At 28.7% G+C, this 27081-nt stretch overlaps 1 protein-coding gene and 1 long non-coding RNA gene across 4 annotated transcripts; one reads left to right on the top strand and one right to left on the bottom strand.

Annotated features, from left to right (window-relative positions):
- Positions 1-5630, top strand: LOC149880795 (uncharacterized). Of its 2 annotated transcripts, XR_016445481.1 has the most exons (5): positions 1-227; positions 897-1015; positions 2447-2711; positions 3093-3791; positions 4017-5630. It is a non-coding gene; the product is annotated as an uncharacterized LOC149880795 (long non-coding RNA). The 2 variants fall into 2 exon arrangements; XR_016445482.1 differs by lacking the exons at positions 1-227; positions 3093-3791; positions 4017-5630 and adding an exon at positions 751-795 and having other exon boundaries at positions 2447-2586.
- On the bottom strand, positions 4593-27081 carry LOC145193961 (exocyst complex component 2-like). Of its 2 annotated transcripts, none has more exons than XR_016445480.1 (28): positions 26763-27081; positions 22241-22550; positions 21774-21817; positions 21383-21452; positions 21091-21215; positions 20665-20745; positions 20257-20402; positions 20055-20136; positions 19602-19704; positions 19406-19518; positions 19120-19185; positions 18578-18619; positions 18371-18424; positions 18005-18123; positions 17769-17816; positions 16098-16225; positions 15434-15555; positions 15278-15351; positions 14867-14941; positions 14422-14478; positions 14211-14260; positions 13889-13946; positions 13352-13468; positions 11806-11947; positions 6412-7591; positions 5969-6153; positions 5548-5604; positions 4593-5368 (listed from the first exon to the last, which is right to left on the bottom strand). XR_016445480.1 is itself a non-coding variant. In XM_090068325.1 (28 exons), exons 1-28 carry the CDS (start codon positions 26878-26880, stop codon positions 4792-4794), a joined length of 3219 nt encoding a protein of 1072 aa, XP_089924451.1. In that variant the 5' UTR covers positions 26881-27081; the 3' UTR covers positions 4593-4791. The 2 variants fall into 2 exon arrangements, 1 of the variants encoding a protein (XP_089924451.1); XM_090068325.1 differs by having other exon boundaries at positions 6412-6467.

The raw sequence follows: 27081 nt of genomic DNA, 5'->3' as shown, positions 1-27081 counted from the left end.
ATTGACAGGAAATCGTTAAGAGAAGTGTGCAACTGTGCGTGAAGAAATATGTTTTAAAGCCAAGTATTCCAACCAAACGTAAACTAAATATCTTTACATATACCGCGAAAATGCATAAATGAAGAGCACTGCAGAAGTCAAATGCAAAGAAAAATGCTACTTAAATAAAAAATGAAACAATGTTTAAAGAAAGATTGAATGAAATCTTTGATATTGTGAAGGCTCAGGTTTGTTTACCCTTTCGGAAATGTATTTGTTTTGTTTAGTTATATTTTGGTATTTATAATTCGGCTGTTGGGTTGCACTCAGTGTTGTGTGGATGTGTGTGTTTCGTGTATTTTTTGTGTTTGACGTTAGACTCCTTGAATTCTAATTCTTTAGACATATGTAAGGTTTGACAACAAAATCTTGATACAATTATAATATGTAATAAATTCTAATTTCAAAATCTCTTTTCACTCTTTCCCAAAATAACTCTTTTTTTAAAAATATCGCAAAAATTCTCCTAAATGTCCACCCTAAAATCCAGCTATATTTTCACGATATTTTATCCAAAGTTCATTTTCAATGCGTCTGCGTATCACATCAGTTGTTGTTCTAGCATAAAATAATCCTTTCTATCTTGAAGTTCGATTAGTGTTTTTGTCTCCACCTTTTATTCATGGTTCTCTAAAACAGGTTTTACTAGTTATCTTAGGATTAGCGTTTATCTGTGGTCTCGACTTGTTTTTAAAAATCATGAAATAGTTACAGAATTATCGCATACCTTACTCATTGAACTCTTTTATTTTATCGGTAATGTTACAATTGAGTTTCTGTTCATTATTTCAAAAGCAGTTTTAAGCTTTAGAAGTGTGACTGTTTTTTAATGTATTTGATTTTTATAATTTAAAAAGGCATCCTGATCATGCAAATTCGTGTTATGCGATAATGGACTGTCTTACGCAACAATGAATGGTGTTTTGCAACAATTTACTGTAGTATGCAACAATGGATGGTGTAATGGAGAAATATGGTAACTAATTTCCTTTTTTTTTTTTTTAAATAAGTTAAGCATAACTTTTGTTAGGTAAACTACAATTAAAATTTTAATTTTACATTAATCCAAAAATGTTTTAGACCATCTCAACGCCGTTAATGCATGTTCTCAAACTTTTTTGTCTTGTTTGTTCTCGGTGATAACAAACATACTTTTTTTCCGGTCTGCAACATTTGTTTATAAACAATATGATATGTTAAGTTTTTATTCTGCCCGCTATTTTACATGTTTACATTAATCTATTGTAATTTAAAGACCAGAATTTTAGTTAAATAGTTTTATGGCATTATAAAATAGGGGTGGTACATATCACAGTAATGTTTAAATTTTAAGCTTAGACTTTTAAACAAACCTTAAGAGGTTTAACTTTAAAAGTCTAACTAGTCGTATGTCAATTTGTGTGTTCTTCATACTCATATTAATAAAAACTTTCATATAAAATGGAAAAAACAGGTTTTAAACTTGAAATAACTAACTTTTTTCGACCTTTAGTATGTTTGCAGACATATGACTGGTTAGAAATTAAACATATGACTTAAAACTTGTTTGAAAAAGTTGTTTTCTCAATTTAATGTTTTATCTTCATTGAGAGCAGCACCATTTTAATACCAAAATATGGTTCATCAACTATAAAGCAAAATTTTATATCTAAACTTGAGTAATTTAAAAAAAATTTAACTTTGTTTGATTTTAGACAAACTAAAGCGCTAAGAGAGAAAAAAAAAATTTAAAAAAAAAATTATTTGGGCTAAAAAAATACAGTGAAACTTAACCTTTTTATAAAAACGCAAAATTCGTGTATTTTCAAGAACATGCATTAAGGGCGTTGAGATACTTCGTTTTTTTCGCCTTCTATTTTTAAAAATGTTTACCCACATTTTGTTTATTGGCATTTAGCAACAAAAAAAATTCTATTTTTTCTATTTATTATTTATTATTTGCTATTAATTGTATTTTTTTCCTATTATTTCTTCTACTTTTTAAAATGTTTTACCCACATTTTTTGGGTTTTTTTTGGCATTTAACAAAAATGGTTTAGTTTAACAAAAATGGTTTTGTTGCTTTAATTGATCTTTTATTTGCTATCTTTTTGTGGAAAAACTCTAGAAGTTTGATTTATTGACTCTTAGCTCTTCCGAAAAAGATCAAATTTCATATTTTCCTTTATTTTAATTTATTGTAGTAGTTTATCCGGGTCCTGATTTAAATTTACCAACAGAGTGGAATCAGGTGGTCAAAAATGAGAAAAGTCATATTTTAAAATTCTATATTTAATTTTGGAGTTTTACTAGGAATAGATTGGATAAGAAAAATCGTTTCGGGAGATATTTAGTGATGAAGTGAAAAATTTCGAAAAAAATATCGTTAAGCATACTCTTAAAGACCTTTTTTTTTTTTTTTGAAAAGCATTTGTACGGTAAAGAATAAAACTTTCTCCAGCCATCGTTACACCAAACAACTAAAAATATTCTGTTACAAGAACAATTCATGTTGTGCTGTCTAAACAAGTGAAATATGGATGTTTTTCTCACTCATCCTGTTTGTTCTGGTAGCCATCTTTGGATCTTTGGAAACAAAATTATTTTAAAGAAAAACATTTGTAATGCTTGAATGTAATTTTAGTTTCTTTTTTTTTTTTTTTTTCAAAGCCTAATGCACACCTTGGAAAAGAGTAAGTCATTTTTTATATAGTTTTTTACTAGATATGTCGTTAGAAACAAAGTTAATTGTTTTTATTTATCAATTTAAAAAATACCATCTATTCGGTTTATCTTTCAAATTCCCTCGTTAAAATCGAAATTTAAGAAAAAATATCTTAAACTTCATTTTTGTTGCACATTTAAAAACTTGTTTAGAAAAGTTGAATTGAGATAAAGAGTACAATCGAATCTCCGACATGTTTTCTTACTCTCGCCAAAAATTTAGTTTCATACTTTCACTTTTTCGAGAGATTTAATTTTTCAGAAAGCTATTCAAATATGAAAAGTTGCAAAACAAAACTTTCATCGATAAAAAGCACGAACCCTACGGTTTCAATTCGGGTTTTTTTTAGTTCCAGGTAAAAACATGCCAAATATCGAATAAATCTCAAGCGACAGGTTGAAAAAGTTTTCCTTTTTTTGAATTGTCTGTCAGGTACAAAAATATTTACTGACAAGCTTTCTCCGATCCAAAGAAATGAAGTGAAGTTTTAAATATACCAGAAGACCTGATTGTTCGATTCAAAAATATGTTGATCAAGATTAACTGCCAGCAGGAAATCAATCCAAAGAAGTTGGATTTTTATTGCTGAGATTTGAAAATTTTTTCTTGATTTGTATGGTTCTTGATCTATGATTTCATTTTAAGTGCATAAAGTATTAGTAGACGCTGTTGGAATTCTGTTGCATTCGCCTGCTCCACTAGAAATAATGGATGAAGAAGCTGTTGAGTCAAAAAAGAAATTATACAAGAATTATCGTGAACTTTACAACTACGAAATAAGAGAATTTAAAAGATACTTTTGTACGGACTACAGCATCATTCGGCGCTCACGTCAGCTTAATCAAATTGTAAACTTGGTTTAAACAAAAGATTAAGGCTGCCATTGAATTTCCTCATGTAGTTAAAGACTTTCATCTTTGACGAATCAGACACAAGTGAATGTGAAATCACCTCCTGAAAATATTGAACAGTCAACCTTTAACACGATAAAATTGGCGAAAAATTTGAAGATGAAAAAAATTTGGCTGAAAGTTCTGTTTCACAATAGGTTGGGTAACAAGACAATTATATTTTAATGATATAAAATATGATGTTAAAGGTTTATGGTAAATTTAGTTCTTTTTAAGTAAATTTGGAGATTTTTCGATTTTTTCAAAATATGTCCTAATTTCTCATCAACTTTTTAAGCTGGAAGAACGAAAACCTCATAGTTATCATCGTATAACTGAAAAAAAGACATAAATTTTTTACTTAACAAGGTTTTCTATTTTAGGCCACCGCAATTTACTGTAGCTCCACACAGTGCGATATTGAGCCGACTCGAACGAGTATCGGACCCTGACAAGAGCAAAAAAAATTAGTAGATCCTGATATAGTATTACCAGAAAAGACTTATTTTATTTGGGACTTGAATGTTTTAATACCCGACCTGACTTGATGCCTAGGATAGTAAAAATTTAGATAACTGACCTCCATCGGTTCTATCGGTACTCGAAACGAATAGTTCTATTTATGTAAGGGAATTCACTAAACAACACCATCAAGCAATTCAATTTGGATAAGATTGAACCATTTTCAAATTCCCGTGTTGCTTATGTGTAATTTTACAGATAAGTAAAATTCCTACCAATCTCAATCGAGATACTGAGTCACTTAGCAAAGTTCTAAGTTTTGATCTCTGCTTTAAAACTGTTAAGTTGCCAGTTTCTAAAAATTCAAAACAGCTAAAAACAGCATTTAAAGTTGTTGGCTCTTCACAAATTATCCGACAGTGTCCGGAACCCGTCTCAATCAGAAGTTGGCAACCCTATAGGTAAGCCTTCTAAAAGTCAAAATTAAAACTAACAAATTTCTACAAATTTATTGCTTTCATCGTCAAAAATAGACAAATTTTTAAAAATTCGTTAATTATAAGAAAAATTTTATTTACATATTCACTAACAACATTTTTTTGTTAAAAAAAAAAAAACATTGATAAAAAAAAATATATCTAAAAAACAAAACAAATTGCTTTCCGCCGGATAAAACTTCAAGGGACTTACGATACTTTAATCATCTCCGAAAAAAGGGTTTGTCGAGCCTTCTTTGTATGAAGCACCGCTACTTAAAAATGGGTTACCACTGTCATCTGCAAACGGATTTGTTGAGTCCATAACTGAAGATTTAGAAATTAGATTTCTGTTGCTACCTGCCAACGTAGGCGGAGGAGCTGGCGCCTGACGTTTCGTTTTTTTTGATAAACTAGACGTTCTACCAGTAGACTGGCGACTTTCGGAAGGCATAGGATACTCTTCAGATGTTGCAGATGGATTTTCAAGTTCGATAGTCGATGAAATACTTTTAAGCTCAGTTTTCACAGAAGACAAAAGACTTTTCCCTGTGTTTTCGGCCTCGACTTCATTTGTTACTAAAGGAGAAGTCCGAGAAATAAGAACTTTCTTGTGTTTTGCGTTAGCCAAAGATCTTTCCCCGCAACTAGCTCCCCTACTTCTTGCCCCTATTGACGATGTTCTTATGTTAGCAGCAACAAAAGTGTCTGGTCCGGTTGATTCATCAGGGTTTTCGAAAATTGAAAGTTGGTAATGCATTGAAGTCTTGAATTTTGTAAGTAGAGAATCGATATCGCTAAAAGGGGAAATCTAGGATTTATCAATCTAAATCTAAGATTTATCAAAATCTAAATCTAAGATTTATCAAAATCAAAATCTAGGATTTATCGTAAATTAATTCTTTCTTAAAATACAAAATTGGGCGACTAACATAGTTTATGTAAAAAGTAAATAAAAATGTTGACTAAAAGGAACCTCTTTTTCCCGCCATCAATTGAGGGAATGCAAGCTATAGCTTTTTCTAAACTTTTTCTAAAAAAAAAAAAAAAAAAAAAAAAGAATTGATGTAAGGTCTTCCAACATTTAAATAAATATGATTCACGAAGGAAGATATAATCAAACAAATTTATTCTAACAACTTAATTCCAACAAGATGTTTCCCAGAAACCAAAAAATGTATACACTTTTTTTATAAATAAAGAACTTATTTTTGTCTTGTGTGCGCTTTTTTCTTCATTTCCCTAATTTGTAAAATTTCCCCAACCTCTCACCCAACCTCTTTGAAACAATCTTTCTTTTATTTAAGAAATTTTTGATATTGAAGAAAATTTGGTTATTCAAGATTTCAATTTATATGGTTATAAAAATTCTTAGCTTTATAGCTGTAACTGCTCACCTCGCCGACTGGTTGATGTAAGTTCCAAATGCAGCTTTAATGGCGTTCAACTCTAGGTTAGCAAGCACACTGCCATACTCAGAGAACTTTTGAACACCTACTAACACGCGACTTACTTCAGTGCAAACCTTTTCTATCAAGGAGCTGAAGATACGAGATACAAACGTCGATGAAACCGTAGACACCTAACGGAAAAACGTAGGTAGCTTAACACAAATAAATAATACACAGTCCTAATAAATACAAAATAAAATGATATTGAATAAAGAAAAGAGAACGAGAGAGGAGAGAGGAGAGAGGAGAGAGAGGAGAGAGGAGACAGGAGAGAGGAGAGAGGAGACAGGAGAGAGAACTCATGCTTACAACTCCTTAACACTCTTTTTTCAAATCAATGATAACTGAAAAAAGAAAAAGTAAAAAACAAATCTACAATAAAACATTACCTCGTAGTGAATAGCAACAAGTTTCATGACTATATCTTGAATATAATGACGTATACCTACAAAACCATATTTATTTAAGCGATTAGTTATTTTTCAAACAACTCATTTTTGCAGATATTCGGAGAAGCGCCGTAGAGATGGCTAATTTTGGAAACATCTCTCGTAAACAATTTTTAATTTAAAATTCATTTAAATTCCCAAAATAAGTTTGTAATTTCGCGCCTTGCAGCGTTCCGTGAAATTAATTGCCAAGCGCTAAAAAGAATTTGTTTAAAAATGAATTGCCATTCTTCTTAGGGAGCAGTGGGGGTTCCATTTAAAGGACAAGAGTTGTTAAATGATAGTAAGTTTGATAAACATTAAATTTTAACAACTTGAAAAATAATCAAATGGAGCTCCACCTAAGTTTTTTTTTTAATGACTTTAAAATAAAGCTCATGACATAAAAATAGAATTAAACACTTTAAAATTAATAACGATAAACCAAAACTTTATTTTAGTTTAATAGATTTATTTGAATAACAATATTGCACAATGTGTTTAAAGGTTGAAACAAAGTTTTAATGCATGTGAGGTATCGCAAATTTTTTTCTGTTATCATAACTTTGCAGGCCTAAACAATTATTTCGATACCATTAATTGTCTGCAAACATTCATTTTAGAACTTCTTTCTACAGTAATGGGATGGCAGCCAATTAAAATATGTTAAAGTGTAATGTAATTTAAAAACTCCTTTGGAGTTTATTATAGGTTGTTTTATTCATTGTTTGTCATCACGCATCCCCCCCCCCCCCCAGCCTTTTGTCAATATTGAACTTTAAAATGCTCTCAGATATTATAATGTAGCCAGGAAGAGCTTCTTAACAACTGGAATATTTAGCAACAGCTTGTCAAGCAAAGTCCACTATTTGTAACATAACACAAAACATAGTCTCTTCTCCTTATTGAAGAAACAAAACTCTGGAATGTTAAAAATAGCTCTTACCTGTTATCTGAGAAAATATGTATCAGTATTTTAATCTGTAACTTATGCAGTTTGGGGTGAGAACATTTTCCTGTACTATACCTCTTTGTTAACTGTACCTCTTGCCACATTTGTTTCTACTCTTCAGAATTATGCTGCATTTGTCATGATTTTTTAATCATCTAATCTTTTAATCTGATGAGCATTTTGTTGAAACTAACAAAATAATTAGGACTGGTATCACAATCATAATTGCAAAGGTTTAAAAATGTCTAATTATTAGGTAAATATATCATCAATCAAAATTTAGCATCTGTAAAAAAATAGATTAAATGAAAGAAAGTTAAATCATATGCTTTTCTTTTATTTTTGAAATAAAGAGTTAATTTCTTTCACTTTTGTTGTAAAACCATGGCGATCTATACTACAGGCCTAGCCAACATTCAAACCGAGTATCTGACTGGGGGCCTATTTTAAATTTTGCTTAACTTTAGTTGCCATTTTAGTGATATTAAAATATGGGCAAAAAATGTTGTATTTATGGCTGCACTACAAATTATTTATCTGCAAAAAAGAAATCTGATAATTTAAAGCTTTCAGTATATCGATTTCCTAAAAATGAAGAAAAACAAATGTGGATTAAAGTAATTCCAAATGCAAACTTAAAAGTAACTAGTAACACTGTAGTTTGTGAGTTGCATTGACTGATAAATTTTGAAAAAAAAATAGTTCAAGGAAAATATCATCCTAAATTTCCATCATCTATTTGGCCTGGCATACAGTCTTGTCAAATTCCTAGCCATCTTCCTCTATTACGTGCAACAACCTGTTCAACAACTTATTTGCGTTTTCAAAATTTTGCTCAAGATGAACTATCCACTTTTTTAGAAAAAGATAGAGTAACTTTTGCTGAAATGAAAAAAATTCTTTTAAATAATGAAAGAGATTTAGGTGTTCCATTAGTATTCTTTATGATTAATAACACTATTCATTTACAATCACAAGTTTATTCAAATGAAGCTCCATATTTTTTAATTAAGATTAGTGAGGATTTGCATTTTAAAACTTATCATTATAGTGCCAAAAATAAAGTTCCTACAATTTCTAAAAACAGAACTTCAAAAATCAACACATGGTCTATATAAGAAGAAGTTTTGCGTTATTTGAAAAATTTAATTCCAGGCAGAAAAGAAATTGTAATCCAGGAACATTTAGCTTCTATGGGTACACAGTGTGTTGGTTGTATGATTTATTCTAATTGATCTTTTCAGTATTTCGCTACATCCAGATGTTTGTATAATCAATTGCGAACAGATTACCAATTGTCTTTTGTAAGAACTTTGACAAGAATAACTTCAAAAGTTTCTAAATTAAATGAGAAACATTTTTTGACTAATATTTTTCAATCTGTTGAAGAAAAACAGAAACTTTGTTATTTATTGCATGATGAGGTGTATGTTTAAAAAATGTTGTTATACCATGGTGGTATTTTCTTAATCTTTGATTATGCCCATTTGCTTAAAAACATTAGAAATAATTGGCTTACTGAAAAAATTGGTCAACTTATTTTTTATGATAAAGGATTATGTAAAGAAGCACAATGGGATCATCTTAAAAAACTTTATGAACTTGAATCTAAATATTTAGTTTAACTATCCAACTTAAATAAAGTTTCAATATTTCCAAAGCCAATTGAAAGACAGTCAGTTTCTACCTGTTTAAGGGTATTTTGTGACAATACTTACCATGCTTTAATTAAACATCCAGGACTGCAGCATATAAAAGAAAGACAAGATACAGCAGATTTTATTAACATTGTTGAGTCATGGTGGAAAGTTATCAATGTTAAGGGAACAGGTGCTGATATTAGATTCAATGATGAACTTCAAGCAGTAATTAGAGATCCTAATGATAATAGATCAAAAGATATTTTGGATTTTGGAAATATGGCTTTAAAGATGGCTGGAAAGCAAGGTAAAAGGGAGAAACAACTTACTTGTGACACTGCACAGTCAATTTACCACACATGCAATGGTATTGTTGAACTATGTAAATCATTATTGGATACCTCACATCAATAGTCATTCTTAGTGAGTTTTCTACTGATCCATTGGAAAAAGAATTTAGCAAACTGCGCCAAGGTTCAGGAGGTACATATTTCATAAAAGTACAACAAGTGATTGAAAAGTTGAATATTTCAAGAGCTAAGCTTTTGCTGTCACTTGATAACCCAGTTGTTGAGATAAGTCTTGATACAACCCATTCTTGTCGAAATTGTGGCTTTCTATTGGATGAGCCCTCTGCTGAAATATTTGACATCTACCAGATCTCAAATCTTTTATTTCTCTCAATACAAATATGGCTTATATATATATATATATATATATATATATATATATATATATATATATATATATATATATATATATATATATATATATATATATATATATATATATATATATATATATATATATATATCAGGATATTTAACTCATAAAGATAAAAAACCATCAGAAAATGAATTGCTAGATAAAACCACTTTTTACCACCAAAAGTATGGACAATACATAAACTCAATTGACCATGCTGGGCTTAATATTCCCACAGATAATACCTGTCAATGGGTAATATTTTCTTTTATATTGTTCAATGGAATTAAGGATAGAATATGCAGAGTATCATTAATATTCTAATGATGATTTCAGAGTTTTACAATTTTGAGATGCAGCGACACCATGGAAATACTCTTTCAAATATCTTTTTGAACAATTTATGTAAACTTCTGACTCCACATTCAAATAAAGAACCAGCTCAAAAAATATTGAAATAGTCCTGAATTCTTTGACAATGTTAAAAAAATATATATTTTATTATTTAATACTTTATATTTTATTTAATTAAAGTTTACCGACTTTTTGAAGTTTTTTTTGCAATATATATATATATATATATATATATATATATATATATATATATATATATATATATATATATATATATATATATATATATATATATAATGTTTTATTTAATTTCAGTTTTTAATTATAAAGTAAATTTTTTTGAGAGAAAAAAGTTTATTGAGTTGAAATAAAATTAATAAACCGATTTTTTTTAGTTTTTGCTGTTTATAAAATAGGCCCCCAGTCAGATACGCTGTTTGCACGTTGGCAAGGCCTGCAGTATAGATCGCCGTGTGTAAAACACATTCACTCATTAATAATTATGAGGAATGAAATCGACTTTGTGTAACTATTTTATTTTTTGAAAGGTGTTCCATTACAGACTTGCATCCTTCTTTCAAAAATCCACTTAATTCAACCACTTGCTTTTACATCTTAACTTTTAAATTTTTGCAAAATTTTTTATACTTGCTTTATGGACACTGTTATTTTGAGTGAAAGGAACAGTGAAAGTAAAATGTGATAATGGTGCTCAAGGTAATTTTGCTTGCTCCAAGAATATACAAAACTTCTATGAAACTATTTATGAAAAACAAATTCAGGTTTAATAATAACAAAATTAAGATTGAGAAAATACTCACATGCATTAAATTCAATCATGAGGTAGTTGAAAAATAGTATTACTCTTTTTTTTGTTGCTTACTAAAATCTAGCTCTTAAGCAACAATTTGTACTTTCTCATATGCTAAATTAAACACAACAGCAAGCTTGAAATGCGTTAAGTTTTTCTAATAAAAATATCAAATTTATTATCATAAATTAATTTTGTTTTGGTTCATCAAGATATGAATCATGTTATTTTTTAATAATATCTTTCAAAATAGGCTTGTTATGAAGCTTTATGTGTAAAAATATTCCAAATTACTAACTTTATGGTAAGTTTGTACAAGCATAACTACAATTACTTATCATTACTCATAAAATATTACTCCTTGTTAAGAATTGATGTACTTTTTTTCAAATGTATTAAAAAAATTATTTTTTTTAGTTCTTGAAAAAGATGACCGCTTAATATTTTATGTATTTTAAGATTTTTTATGGCATCTGATGGAAAAACTCATTTCATCTAAAGTAACATAATTTATAATTATTTATTATGCTAATTTAGGCTAAATAAAATTTTATATTATGCTATAACCATGTTAAATAATTTGTACATTAGATAAGTAGAATTCAAAGAAATTAAATAACCCAAAAAAAAATTAATAACAGAACCATAGGCTTACAAAAAAAACCTTAACAGTTATGCAAACATTATAAAACTATATTTTGTCAATATTGTTGACATTATTCCTATAATAATTCTAAATTTATCTAAAATTTCTGAAGGGCGATCAAAATAAAGGAATGAAATTTTGGAGAAAAAATTGTAAACAGTGGAAATAAATTTTAAAAAAATCACAATTGAAATTTGTAGTTGTATGAGAAAGATTATCAAAAAAGATTGAACTACATGACTGTTACCTGTCACTGGCTGTAAGCCACTATAACAAAACTCTGAAACAAATATTCCTTCTTCAATGGCTCCAGCTAAAATTTCTGATTTTAGCTCAATATATGTGCTAAACACTCGCTCATCAAGTTTTTCAACAGCTAACATAATTTCCTAAAACACAAACACAAAAACTTGTTATATACTAGATATACTAGTTTATACTATTTATAGTATTTGGTCTAGGAAATAATTCGTGCGGTTTGACAAGGGATTACAAAACTAGCTTATTGTCTCAGCGTTTCGTTTAGCTACGCATGCATGCAAAGATCACTGTTATTGCGCATCATTTTCATTATAAATCATTTGATTTAAGCGTAAACAACACTATTTTTAATTTAACTGATAATGTCGATTTTTGTTCCTGATAAAGTGTTTTTGCGGGGGATTCTTCTTCATTACTTTAACATGAAGAAAAGTGCTACCGAAAGTCATCGTATTTTGGTTGAAGTTTATGGTGACCATGCTCTAGCTGAGCGAACGTGTCAGAAGTGAGAAGCACGGTTTAAAAGTGGTGATTTTTGTTTGGAAGACCAAGAGCGACCAGGACAGCCGAAAAAATTTGAAGATGCAGAATTGGCAGCATTGCTCGATCAGGATTCTTGTCAAACGCAAGAGGACCTTGCAAAATCGTTAGGAGTTGAACAATCAACAGTTTCCAGACGCCTCAAAGCCATGGGTATGATTCAAAAAATGTCTCATTGGGTTCCACATGAATTGAAAGACAGAGACATGGAAAGAAGAAAGACCATTTGTGAATTGCTGCTTGAAAGACAGAAAAGAAAGGGATTTTTGCATCAAATCGTTACTGGCGATAAGAAATGGATTTATTACGAGAATCCTAAACGAAAAAAGGCCTGGGTAAAGCCAGGTGAACCAGGTCCATCACAACCCAAACGGAATATTCACTGTGCAAAGGTTATGCTGTGTATATGGTGGGATATGAAAAGTGTGGTGTACCATGAGCTTCTGAGACCTGGTGAAACTATTAATGGTGAACGTTATCGACGACAATTAATGCATTTGAAGCAAGCTCTGGTCATAAAACGACCAGATTGGGGTAACAGACATGATAAACTCATTTTTCAGCATGATAACGCTCGACCACATGTCGCAAAACCTGTCAAAAACTATTTGGAAAATGTCGGATGGGAAGTGTTACCCCACCCGCCGTATTCTCCGGACATTGCTCCTTCTGACTACTACTTGTTCCATTGCATGAATAACGATTTGATTGGACAGCGCTTCACTTCTTCAGAAAATATCGAAAAATGGGTCTCTGATTGGATCACTTCTAAGGATGAAGCATTTTTTTCGACACGGAATTTGTAAATTGCCGGAAAGATGGGCAAAAGTAGTGACTAGCGATGGACACTATTTTCATTAATGTATTCATCCATTTAGTTTTTGAAATAAACCTTCTATTTTCAATTAAAAACCGCACAAATTAATTCCTAGACCAAATAATACAGCTTGGAATGAAAAACATTTATTTAAAGGTGTTACAATTTAACATACCCCATTTAGTTGCTCAATTTCAACGTGACCATACTTCACACAGAATGATACTATACGAGGTAGCATCAATTTTTTAGAGTGCTCACAGTTGCTAAGGACAACCAAATACTGCATATCCTTTAGAAATGAAATAATTATCAAAAAAATATACAAAAAAAAGAACAGAAAAATTCAGAAGCAAACAACAGGTGTTATCAAAATTAAGTTAATAACAAAGATATCACAAAAAAGCGGTATCTTCGTTATTAAGCTAATTTTTCAGCATCTACAAAATGATAGCCTTTATATTAAAGTCTAATATATTATGATTAAATATTATTTATAGTCTAATATATTTAATAATAACATATATCTTAATTATTAGAGACAAAGTTTTACATATTTTGGGCTAATAAAGAATTAACTTACCTTTATCATGCACATTATCATTGAGATAAGGATTTTTGTTTTCACAACCTGATTTTACTTAGAGCTTGCATTGATATTATTAAATTTTTAAACTAAAAGCAGTTTAAATAATTTTCAGATTTTTTTTACCTTAGATACACCTTTCTTTGAATCTGTACCATCTGGGACAACGTTGAGCATTTCATTGCTTACAAAAAAATAATAAAAAAAAAATAAAACAATTTTACTAAAGCAAAATGCTTCAGCAGCTGTTATCTCTAAAGCAACATTTTTATTTTAACTCATTCAAAGACAAATTTTTTTAAATTTTATCATATAAGAAATGATTTTCAAAAACACCCTTAAAAAAGAACAGTGCATAAAGTATAAATGTATACCAAGTACTTGCAAACAAATATATTGAGGGAACAAAATTAATATTAAAGACAGAAAAATGGAAAAATAGCACTACCTGTTATTTACATCTGGATAAACAGTTTTTTCAAGTGACAAAATATATCCCTAAAATTGAAAGATATTTCTAATATCAACAAGTTGCATTTAAAATATAAACAGCTAAATCATCTTTAGAAAATCTTCCAGTACCAAATACAATACAATAAACTTTTTATCAGTTCATTGGTTTATCTAAAAAAAGAAGTAAAAAAAAGAGTAAAACGCACCTCAAACATTCTTTTTAATAAAGCAGAAACCTCCTTGTGCAGTACATTGTTTTCACCCTGAATAAATTTAAGAAAGAAAAAAATAAAAAAGATGCTGACAAAAGTTTACGCAGAACAGTTCAACTTGATTTCCAGATTTTCTATGTAAACATTAAACATAAAGTTTTATATTGCAATAAGAATTCTGAAACATCTTATTTCAAGCTAATAAAAAAATTTTTCTACAAATTCTGTAGTTTTTGTAGGAATACATATAAATAAAGCAGTAAAACAATACAGTAAAACAAACAATCTTGGATTTCTTGCAATTGAACATATACATAGTTTTTACTTTACATGCATTTTATTCTTCTCTGTTTTTAGATTCCATTTCATTTAAACTTTAAGTTGACTAAGGATTCTTTTTCATTTTATTTTTAAAATAAATAAGGAATAAAATCCTCACCTCAGCTTTAGTATCAACCATGAATTCATGCACAAATTGCAAGGTTTCTATGAAGATTTTTTCAAACATTCCTGGCTAAAAGATTTCACTTACATAATTTAACTTTGAATTTTTTTCAATTCTGTATAATAAAATCAAAGAAAATAAAAAACAACAACATTGAAAACATTTTCATTACATTGAAAAACAAATTTCAATAAAATTTCTGGTCTCATTTTATAGCTGTATCCTTATCCTATAGTGGCAACAACTTTGAGGGACTGTTATAATCAACTCTGATAATTTTCTACGAGGAATGAAGGTTAAAAAAGAACCCCTGTTTTAACCTTCATTCCTCTCAGAAAATAATTAGAGAAATTTGTACATTTTGGGTTAAAAAAAGGAAAATTTTTGAAGAAATAATTTTCATACCAATTTTGATAAACAGTAAGATTCCTCACTAAAATCCAGATCCCAGAACTCTTGGTTGAACAGCTCATTGATATCTAAAAAATGATGATAAGTTTAAAAAAAAATTAAATAGAAACACTCTCTCACCTTCCAATTTTAATTACAACAAAACCAAACCTTGAATGGCAATAGAAAGGATTTTCCTGATGCATTCAGAAATAAGCGCAGAGGTTAAGTTGTTCAATGGAGCAATTATATCTGATGTTAGACCAAGCTTTTTCAAGCGATCTAATGTTGATCTAAAACAAATCAAAAAGTGAAATAATGAACCTCTTTAAAATTTTGTTTTTTTTTGCTGACCAGCTATAAATTGTGTACTGCAGTCTGTACAGTATCAGAAAACTACAAAAATAGGTTTACAGTAAAACAAAAAAATGACTTTGAGCCTGAAAAATGCTAAAGTGTCTCTAGCCTTTGTAACAGAACAATTTAGATAAAATATTACAATTCATAAGAAATTAAAATCTAAACAGCATAATTTTAAGCAGGTAACAGCAGCCAAACAACTGTAAAGCTCAAAAACATTGTACATGGTCAATTTTTAGGTTTGCACTCGCCATGCATTCAGTTTCTAAATTTTTAGCTTTTTAAGTTGCAGAGAGGTTTTTTAAGGAAAATGATAATATGACAATATGCTGTTACAAATATAACATTATTTTTAGCATTATATACCATTTTTTATAAAGGCCATGAATAATGGACAATTGAATATTATCATGGGAAGTTCATATGCCTTAAATGATTATTACTAAATTGTTTAATTTTTTAACTTTAAACTTACTTGACTGCTTGAACAGTACTAGGAAGCCACGGAATCAAAGAGACCAACTTTGTTTTTGCTGTATTATCTGGAAGTAGAACTGAGTGCACCATTTCACAAAATACAAGAATAACATCTTTGACTGTCTCCTAGTTGTTAAACAGTATAAAACTTTAAAATTTATTTCCAGATATTCAGGGGATATTAAGATTGATAAACTTAATATTTCTAATTAAAGCTGAAAAAAAAAAATCTTAACTAAGTAAAACAATATTCTGCACATGGTTTAACAAATATAGAAAATAAATACTTATAACCAATACTTATATTTTATACTTATAACCAATTATACCAAATCACTCATTAACTCATAAAATGTTTATAGTAAACATAGTGGTGGTAATTAAACTTAGCTGGGGTGCAAAGGTTTTATACCTATCATCAAATAACTGTAGTTGACATGTCTGAGGAACAAATTGAACTTAATGAACTGTTGAAGAACTTTAGCTATCATGCAAATGATTTCTTCTGAGAAAAGTATTGCCTTTATTTAAAACACATTTATTATTAGGATGGATTTTGCTGCTTGGTTGATGGGGATCAAGCAAACCTAACTCAGTCATATAAGAACAGCTCTGTGATTCAGTAATCATAGGATAAGACTATGGTATATATCTTTGACGCCTCATTATGTTTGAAAAGTGAAAAGTATTACTTAATTCATCTTCATTTGAACTTCAATTTGAATTCAAATTCATTTCATTTGGATGGTCTTGGGTTTTCCTTTTGTTTCCATAATACTTACTTGCAAAACACTTTTCATAGATTATTTTGTTACTCAATAGAATTGAAGATGAGACAAATCTTCTTCAAAGGGTGGGTAAAGAGTAAAGTCAGGTTGCTCATTTAGCCAGTTCTGAATATGTTCTGAATATGGTGGACTATACATGATCTGATAACACTCAAGTAAGTTTTTTTGAAGATGCTATTTACTATTCTTGTATCACTTGATAAAACAGATCACTACTCTAAAGCTGGGATATCACACTTGATTTATTTTTTCTTTGTATTTATTCCTTTAGAGTAATTATTTCCTAAAGACTTAATACAGTGACTAAAATGAAGTATATGTTTTTTATATATTATATATCATTCCCTACAAAATCACCAAACCCATTAATCCATAGCCTTCAGGTTTCATTTAAGATTATGTAATTAATTTACACTATTATAAGGAACATTTTTTCATACTTAAAACATAAAAAATTTTAAAAATAGCAAATATTTTACGAATTTCTTTTTTTGTTAAAAAGAGCTTTCAAAATATTTTAGTATAAACAGTTTTTGTAACTAATGTTGTAAGAACCAAATTTTAGAAAAATATTTTAAATCCACTTATATAAAGAAATTATTACAAAACTAAATGCCTAACCTATATGAAAAATACTAAACAATTAGTAAATTTGAACATCATTGTCATAAGCAAATGAACACACAAGCAAATGAGCACACAAGCAAATGAACACACAAGCAAATGAACACACAAATTGAACTTAATGAACACACAAGCAAATGAACACACAAGCAAATGAACACACAACCAAATGAACACACAACCAAATGAACACACAACCAAATGAACACACAACCAAATGAACACACAAGCAAAATTCATCCAAAAAATATTGAAACCTGAAACTTTTCTTTTTCCAGTTTTCCAGATTTTTCAACAGTTACTCTCTAAGAAAAGTATAAATTACAGTGCAAAATGTTTTTTAAGTTACTATTTCCTTGATAAGTTCAATTTTATCTATTTAGAAATGTTTCTCAAATCAGGTGCTAAGACAATTAATTAAAAAAAAGCTTAACCAATTGACTGTAATCAATATGCTTTAATCCAAACAACTAACACCTTGATTATCAAATACCTTATCTCCCAATTGGTTACTTAGATAAGTTTGACCCAAGTTCCAGAAGTCAGAAACATGTCTTGATATAAGTTCACAAAGTTCTTCAACCATCAAAATACTGTGCGGCGTGTTGTGCACTGAAAAAAAAAGTAATAAATTCAAGCAACACAACCACTAAAAAAATCAACATAACATTATTATTATCACATTACCGTCCTTGTCATAATTATTGCTATTATTATTGTCATCTTTGTAATTATCATGAAGATCATCATCTTCATTATCATTTCCACCGCCAGTATTTTTTTAAAAAGACAATCATTATCAACATATTGTTCATGTTTTTTTTTAAGGCCTTTTTTTTTCTAATTTTTAAAGACATACTTGAAATAGAATGCAATCTTCTCAAACTTTCTGGTAGTTGGGTTTTAGAATTTCCTAAAATAAAACTTCAACAATTGAAAAAAGTTTTTTAATCAACTTTAAGCAAAGTAATCCAGATAATCTTATTCATATGTTAACTTTGAAAACTTATCTTGATAACAAATTCAAATAAAAAAATTAACAAGAACAAAAAAGAAAAACTTTTACTTGAGGAGAACACAGTCCCATCACTACCACTCCTACTGTGAGCTAATTGAGCAATGAAAAGTTTTATTAATTTTTTATTTTTAAAGTAGTCAAAAACATTAACAGAGTCAAACAAACTCTTTCATTAATTCTAACTTTACTTATACAATTTTAGCAAAAGTAAACAAATAAAACTACACAAAATGAGCCTTTAACATCAAAACTAAGTGTAACAGAACAAAAATCATTCAAAATCAAAACTAAGTTGTATTTCATTTTATAAAAACTCCCTTACAATTGGAGCAATTAACCATAATTATCAATTCAAAAACCAGTTAATGGTGAAATTTTCTTATAATATTCTCATAACTGAGCAAAGCTTTTTTACAATTGCTGCTTTGTTTTTATAATCCCTCCTAATACCAAAAATGACAAACCAACAATGTACTAAACTCAAATGCTGCTCATTCTTCTCAATGTTCCTTATTCATTATCTATTTTATCAAAAAAAAATAACAATTGGAAATGAAAACAAACATTAAATCTAACTGTAAACCACTAACATTTTAATGAACCTTCAGAAGATCTTGATATCTGAACATCAGATTGAGGTCGATTTGCTTGATTTTCTAAACAAATGAAACATAAAAAGAAATTTTTCTGCTGTATTTTTTAATTTACATTTGACTTTTGGTTTGTCTATCCATATTCTGTTAAACTAAAAAATCAAGTATATTTTCAACAACTTAAATTTGGCCTGGATGAAATTCAAAAATATTAGATCTTTCTGGTGCCTTCAATTGTCAAAGTTGACTGAAGTTAAATAAAAGTTGATTGAAGGAGACAAACCTGGATTTTGGTGCTCTAACTGGCAATCAAGCAGCATTGATTTGATCCATAATGCCTGCTTATTGATGCACTCTAAGCCAGCGTTACCAGGGTAGTCGAGATCATTTAAGTACCTTGTTTGAAAAAATGGATATGACTAAGAAGATTTATATTTAAAAAACTCAATACAAGATTTCATTTCATTTCAAAATAATACCTGATAATTTTTTTTTGTTCCTCAAGTGGTGTGGGAAAATCAAATAGCTTGTGCTTTAACTGTAGTGAAAAAGCTGCCACCTTCTTGTCAACTTCTGCCAGTGCTTTTGATAAAAAAAAAATTTAAGAACTAAGAATTGTAGGCTATAATTTCCCCACTCTCTTCCCCTAATTAACAGAACTAATGAAACACATAAAAGAAAATCTTTACTTAATGATTAAATGGTCTTTAACAAGCAGTAATTCTATATTAGGATATTTACAAAGATAATTGAAATGTTTTTGTAAGATATACCATATATCATATATTATACTTTAATATACCATATAGTTAAATATTAGTAGAAGTAAGAATAAGGAAATTTATGTTCCATCAGTAAAACATTGGAATACAAAGAATAATAATAAAAAGTGTGGAAGAAAAATAATAAAAAGTGTGGAAAAAAAATAGCACCTTTTTGAAAAGATTTAACTTGAGTGTTTTGAAAAAGTGCTTTTGCTCTGTTATAATCGCTGATCAAAATTTCATACTCTCCCTAATAAATATAAAAGTACATTTACTAAAATCTTATACTTTCTGAATAAATATAAGTGTACACTAAAAATTTTAACAAGTAATCCAGAGATAAAAAGAAAATAATAAAGATAACAGAAACCTGCTGAATATTTCTTTCTATGCTTCTTTGAAGATTAAATAAAAAGCGAAATCGATGCAAAATATTGAGTACATTTCGTTTTGCATCTGCCTCATCTTTCCGTGCAAGAATGTCTTTGAACAGACTGTTTGAAGCCACATCACAACCTAAGAGTTAAAAACAAGATATTTAAAAAAAAAAAAGCACAAAAATAGTTACTTGCAAAGAAAAATTAAACCAAAAAGAACATAAATGAGAATACATGAAATGACAGCATATAAAAATGCAACTAATTATAACCAACTTCATTGGGAGAAAAATTTTCTGACAAAAAATTTAAACTTTACTTTTGAATATAACTTTAACAGGTATCATTCATCTTAAAATGTAAAACAGTTTTATTTTTTTAATTTTATTAGTATGCCTTACTCCCAACAACTCCTTGCAACTCTGCACATATATGACCACCCGCTGAAGCTCTATTGTCAGCCACCATCACCCTTTGTACTTCTAAATAAAAGAGATTTAAATGATATTTCTTTTGCCTAACTTGCTAATTTATTTTAAAATATTTCCTTGTAAAAAAGTAATCTCTAGTCAGAACAAAGATTCTTTTGCAAAATTTACTATTTTTATTATTCATTATGATTGATGATGATGATGATGATGATGATGATGATGATGATGATGATGATGATGATGATGATGATGATGATGATGATGATGATGATGATGATGATGATGATGATGATGATGATGATGATGATGATAATTATTATTATTATGTTTAAGGAACTGTAATTAAATGTAATAAATAAAACAAAATTATGTACAAATAAAACTACTGATACTTACCGACTAATGTTTGCAAGGCCTCAAGAATAGTCGCTAAATTCCCACGAACAAATGATGAAGGACCAACACTAGTGCGTGTATCTTTAGACTGTAAATGATAATAGCCACTCTTGAGAGCCTCAAAACTGAATAAAAACTGAAAAAGTTAAATTATGTTGGTGCTCCACTTTTTGATTTCTCAAAAAGGGGAGCACCAATATAATTTAACTTTTTGGTGCTCCGCTTTTTGAAACAACATTTATCTTTACAGACCGAAAACATACATTTATTAAAGTTAAATCAAGTGAGAGACCTTGTATCAAGATGCCTTTCCAACAAAAATCTGGAAGGATGAAAGTTTTCAGACAATGGATTACTGGAAACTAAATTATAAAATTAAATCATAGCTGTGATTTTAATACTGCTACTACCACCACCATAATCATCATAATATCATCATGATCACCATAATTCACTCAATTAATATAATTCATTCAATTAATATGGTGATCATCATCATGGTCTCACCATAATTGTTGCCAACATCATCATCAATCATATTATGATCATCATATCATCATATCATATCACCATATCATCAAAATCATCATCATCACCATCATCATCAATACCATCAATACCATCAATACCATCAATATCATCAATATCATCATCATCATATCATCAATACTATATCATCTTACATCCAGGATACCATTCTTCCATTTTGTCAGCAGAAAGTACAGCCCTGAACAAAATAATAAAAAAAACAAAATAACAAAAAAACTGAGCTCATAAAGTCTTTAAAAAAAATTAAAGAAAATTTTTTTAAAAAATTACTCATTGGTTTAAAATATAAACGTATTTTATTGTTACTAAAACAAAGAAAATTTCTTTTGCATTAATACAAAAACTAGCACAATGTGGGATCATGATTAAAACAGGTGTATTAAAAAAAACTTTATTCATTTTGGATTCAATAGCAAATAGCACATCTTTAAAAATGGCAGCTTTTCTCCCATCCATAAACTTAATCAGCAAAATTAATTTGCTTTAAAGAAAATTTATGACTTAGTATTGTTTTTATGATTGATTAGGATTTGAATTTTAATTTAAAAAATATGTAATAGAAAAGATATTTAAAATATTTAAGATGAAGAAAAAAAATTACCCAGTTTCTTCAGGAGCAACACCTAAAGGATCTGTGTGCACATTACTGGCTGTATATGCATGAGAGTTAGATAGAGTAGTAGGCTTTTCTTCAAACAGTTTAGACTCATCAACCCAAACTGCAGCCTCAGTGAGTAGACCAACTCGTGGCATATAACCTCGGAATTTAACAAGACAGGTTCCCTTACCACCAGATTTTGTAAAAACAATTATGTCACCCATTCCCATTCCCACTCCTGTTCTGCAATGTATTAACCGTGAATGTTGCCATTCTGCAGTATACGTGCAGTTAACATTGCAGATGAAAACACCTGTGAGAATAAAGTTAACCGGAAAAGTTCATTTTTAAAACAATTTACAAGCCTTAACAAAAAGTTAGCAACTGATGAATTGATAGATAAAAATTTTAGAATAGCATAGAATTGTTAAAAATTAGCAGAGTAAACATTTAAGAAAAAAACTAATTAAATTTACTGATATTACAGCAGTTTTTCACTTAACTTTTTGTGTCAACTGTAAGTTGAGGGGGAGAAAAAAACAATCATCAATATGAATCATGATCAATTTAAAGTAATTTGCAATGCAATGAAAATCATAATCAAAAGTATTTTGTTCATATTAGTAAAAGAAAATTTCTTAAAGTTTAAAAATTTAGTCATTTACAAAATATGTAATATATATACCACGTGCTTACAAAATCTAAAATAATTTACTACATTTTAAATGCTTCATACCTATTTTATAAATTCGTTTAAATAATATTTAGATTTATTTCAAAAATCAAAGACCTACTAAACACCTAATTAACTAAATTTAAATGCTGTAGAAAAAAAGGAAAAAGAATTGGGAAAGTGTGAGTTTAAATGTAATATTCAATAGTGTAAAGTTAAAGAAAATTATACAACTTTAATGAACAGGTATTTTCATTCAGTGATTATGAAAAAAGGTAACCAAATCATTGTTCTTTTAGATCAAGCATATATGATGGTTTCCCCAAACTGACATGAGTGAAAATAAGCCTTACTCATTCTATTATATCTGTGGGTGTTACACACTTGTCAGGCAAACATGAAACACTAATAAATTTGTAAAACCAGAATATAAATTGGATTTCAATATTCAACTTGTTGGCCAAGAAAGTCAGACTGAACTGAATGACTTAATAGCTGATTTGGGACTTTCTAAGCAAGCAGCAAAACTATTAGCATTTTTATAAAGGAAAAGAACTTTCTTCACAGCTTTGCAAAAGTTTCCTACTTTAGAATAAGAGAGGAAATCTTTGTTCACTCTTTTCAAAAAACAATTTGTTCTTTTTCTGTTATATTATTTCAGGTCTCTTATCATAGTTGGATACTTCCATATACAATCCAACAGAATGGAGACTGCTCGCCCATAATTCAAAGTGAAGCCTCAAAAGCATCTTTTTGCATAGTGGCAATAAATTAGGTTGTCCCAGTTGGTCATTTTGTTCATTTGCAAGACTAACCATGACATTAAAATAGTGCATAACTTGATTAAATATCCAGAACAAAACTGGAATATTTTTGTAGATCTAAATAATCTTTCTACATACCAAGAACTTTGTTCTTGGTATGTAGAAAGATTTTAATAAGTTTCTATGTTATCTCTGTATGTGGGACAGTTAAACAAGAAATCAACAAAACTAAAAATGAAAAAACTGTTAGCAGAAAAAAAAAGCTTTTCCACTATCCATCTTAAACTTGGTTTTATAAAACAGTTTGTTAGAGCACTCAAAACTGATAGCATATAGTTACAGTAGTTGTCAGGTTTCTCAATAGAGAAAAAATTCATTTTATAAATAGAATCTTGACTTGACTTCTGAATCTATATGAAGAGCAACAAGAGAAATTATACAAAGTTCTTAAGACAATGGAAGATCATTATCACCAACACATGGTAGCAGACTACTGTTGGGGTATCATTCGAGATGACTTAGGAAAAGCTTACAAACAAAAGAGCTGCAAGCAAAAGTTTCTTCTTCATTGAGTATTTAACTTTATTTAATTGAAAATTTAAATTTCAGGTAACAGCATATAACCCAAAATCTTTTGATTTTGATAGATTTTGCTGATCTTTGCACCACACAATTTGAAAACTCCAATAAAAAGGAATCAGTATTAGTAATTCTAAGTGGTTCCAAAGATGTGAACATTTCTTCTCATGAGGAAGAACATTTCTTCTCATGAGGAAGAAAATTTCTTCCTCATGAGAAGAAAAAAAAAAAAGAAAAAAAGAAATTTCTTCCTCATGAGAAGAAAAAAAAAAAGAAAAAAAGAAATTTCTTCCTCATGAGAAGAAAAAAAAAAAAAAAGAAAAAAAGAAATTTCTTCCTCATGAGAAGAAAAAAAAAAAGAAAAAAAGAAATTTCTTCCTCATGAGAAGAAAAAAAAAAAAAAAAGAAAAAAAGAAATTTCTTCCTCATGAGAAGAAAAAAAAAAAGAAAAAAAGAAATTTCTTCCTCATGAGAAGAAAAAAAAAAAAAGAAAAAAAGAAATTTCTTCCTCATGAGAAGAAATGTTCTTACTTATGGAACCACTTAGAATTAGTAATTAATAGAAATATGAAAATTGTTCCAAATTGTTCCTTGTCCCAAAGTCTTTAATAGTACCTATTAAAGACTTTGGGACAAGGAATCAAAGGAAGATTTTAGAAAACTTTTAAATAGTTTACATAACCTCCTATAAAAAAAAAAAAGGAAAATCGTGTCTTTTTATTACATAATAATATATTGTAGAATTTAGGTAAATAGGTTTAATTATATAAAACTTTAAATAATTATATAAAAATTAGGTTTATATACATAGATAACTTAAAGAAATAAATAACATAATAACATAACATAAACAATATAACATAAATAACAAATGGTTTTCTTTATGGTGAAAATAAATTTAAAGTTTTTACTTTTATGTAATCAATAAAATAAAGCAAATATATTTTATTAAAGAGAACCTTAGGAGGATTACTGTTTTAAGATAAATTTTGAAAGAAACATGTTTTATGAGATTTTAGAAAAATGGAAAAAGAATTACAGAATATCTTTATTTCGAATTCTTGCTTGAGACTATATCGAACAAAGATATTAATGAAATGTTATCACAGCAAACATGTGTTTGGATTATTATTTATAATAAAATACTTTAAATGTTGTGATGCTTTCAAGAGACACAAGAAGAGGACTGAAGGTAAATACTCATTATTTAAAATCTGTACAATAAAACATATTATATATGATTAACTTTTATAGCAGCAAAATAAATTAGGAGTAAGTTAGTAAAGCGTAATTTACTTAACGTTATAAAATTTCAAAATAGAGCTCAATGTCCCTTGAATACTTTTGGCTTCCTTTATCCTTATCTCTTTTAGGTCAAATATCTCTTAAAACAACACAAAAAGTAAATTAGTGCCTATTCAAAAGCGGAAGGAGTAGCAAGTTCTTTAGAGTTCTTATCAATGATCACATTGATGCCTCATTGGTCTAGAAAATATGGGGCAAAATACTCTAAGCTTATGAACATTTTATACATATTGTTTCTGAAAACTGATAACAAAACCAGAAAAGCATGTTGATTTAGTTCAAGATTTCTTTCAAGATGAGTTTTTTCATTTTTTTCTTCTTAAGATGCTTGGTAAGATTGTGTTAAAAGTGGTTCTGCATAAAAAAAAAAAAGTTTACGCTAAGCAATCTTCATGAAAATTGTATTTAAAATTAGATACCCTACTGATAAAATAGATTTTCAAGGTCTTGGACTTTGAAGCCAAAATGGCTCAACAGTGTGGGAGCAATTGGGATATATTCTGTATGCACAGGTATTGACAATTTAGTGATATGTTTAAATGAGGAATTAAATAAGAACAATAAAATTTAACTTAAATCAATGGCAAAGTACGGATAGGTCTCAATTAATTACCCAGACACCTTGTGTGAATAAGAAAAAGTCGTTGCTTGTATTGATATACTTAATTCATAATCATAAATGCCAAGCTCACTAATTAAAGGTACTTAAGAATAATATGATTAATAATTAATATTTTATTGGGTGATTTGCTGAGAACTATTAGTTTGTAGTACAGGATTGAAAAAAAACTACAACGATTTGAATAAGAAGCATGGCAAATTATAAAACCTATAACTATACAGAAGCTATACATTTCAAGGATCTTGCTAAACCAAACATTTAGCATAAATTCTGTTTTTAAGTATATGATTGACCATGATATGTGCTTTCCATATGAAATTCAAAAGAAAATCATAGAGTATCTAAAAGGATATTTACCAATAAAATTTATTATTTCTCTGATAATTTTTTTACTTGACTTTTAAAAATAGATATTCAGTAAAACTTTCAAAAAGCTTGCAACAAGATACTGTTAGATTAAAAGAGAACATTTTTTTGTCTTTTTTTTTTTTTTCTTTTAATATACATTACACATTAAAATTTATTGCTATAAGTTGTACATAAGAATTTGTATTTGTGCATACCATATACATACTGACTTACCTAGAACATCTTTTGCACTTATGCCAAGGTTCTCTCCTCTTATCTTTACTATTGTGCCAGGAGGACCTTCAGCAGGAGAAATACCAGTAACTGATGGAATATCTCCTTCTGCCACCATAACTTTCAATTATACAACATCAATATTTTAAAGCTATTTTTCTTTTAAAAAAAAATAATTTCTAAACATCTACTTATGTGTGCCTGTGTGTATGTATGTGTTGTTTGTGTTACAGGGTAACCACAAAGTTAGGTGACCTAAAATAAATTTATTTTTTCGCCTTTAGCACTTTCGTTCATGACTTTAAAAACATCTAAGAAT

Source organism: Hydra viridissima, unplaced genomic scaffold (assembly GCF_058129835.1).
Source record: "Hydra viridissima isolate aposymbiotic clone 2 unplaced genomic scaffold, HvirCarnegie_v1 scaffold_12, whole genome shotgun sequence".
NCBI classification, from domain to species: domain Eukaryota; kingdom Metazoa; phylum Cnidaria; class Hydrozoa; order Anthoathecata; family Hydridae; genus Hydra; species Hydra viridissima.
Note: the sequence above shows the minus strand (reverse complement) of the source record. Positions and strands in the feature narration are given on the sequence as shown.

Excerpts from the sequence above, each read along its gene's own strand:
- LOC145193961 (XM_090068325.1), bottom strand. The coding sequence starts at position 26,880 with ATGGTGGCAGAAGGAGATATTCCATCAGTTACTGGTATTTCTCCTGCT. Across the intron at positions 13,947-14,210 it reads TATCCAGATGTAAATAACAG|CAATGAAATGCTCAACGTTG; the intron begins GTAGTGCTATTT and ends TTTTTTTGTAAG. Across the intron at positions 13,469-13,888 it reads CAAAGAAAGGTGTATCTAAG|GATATGCAGTATTTGGTTGT; the intron begins GTAAAAAAAATC and ends TCATTTCTAAAG.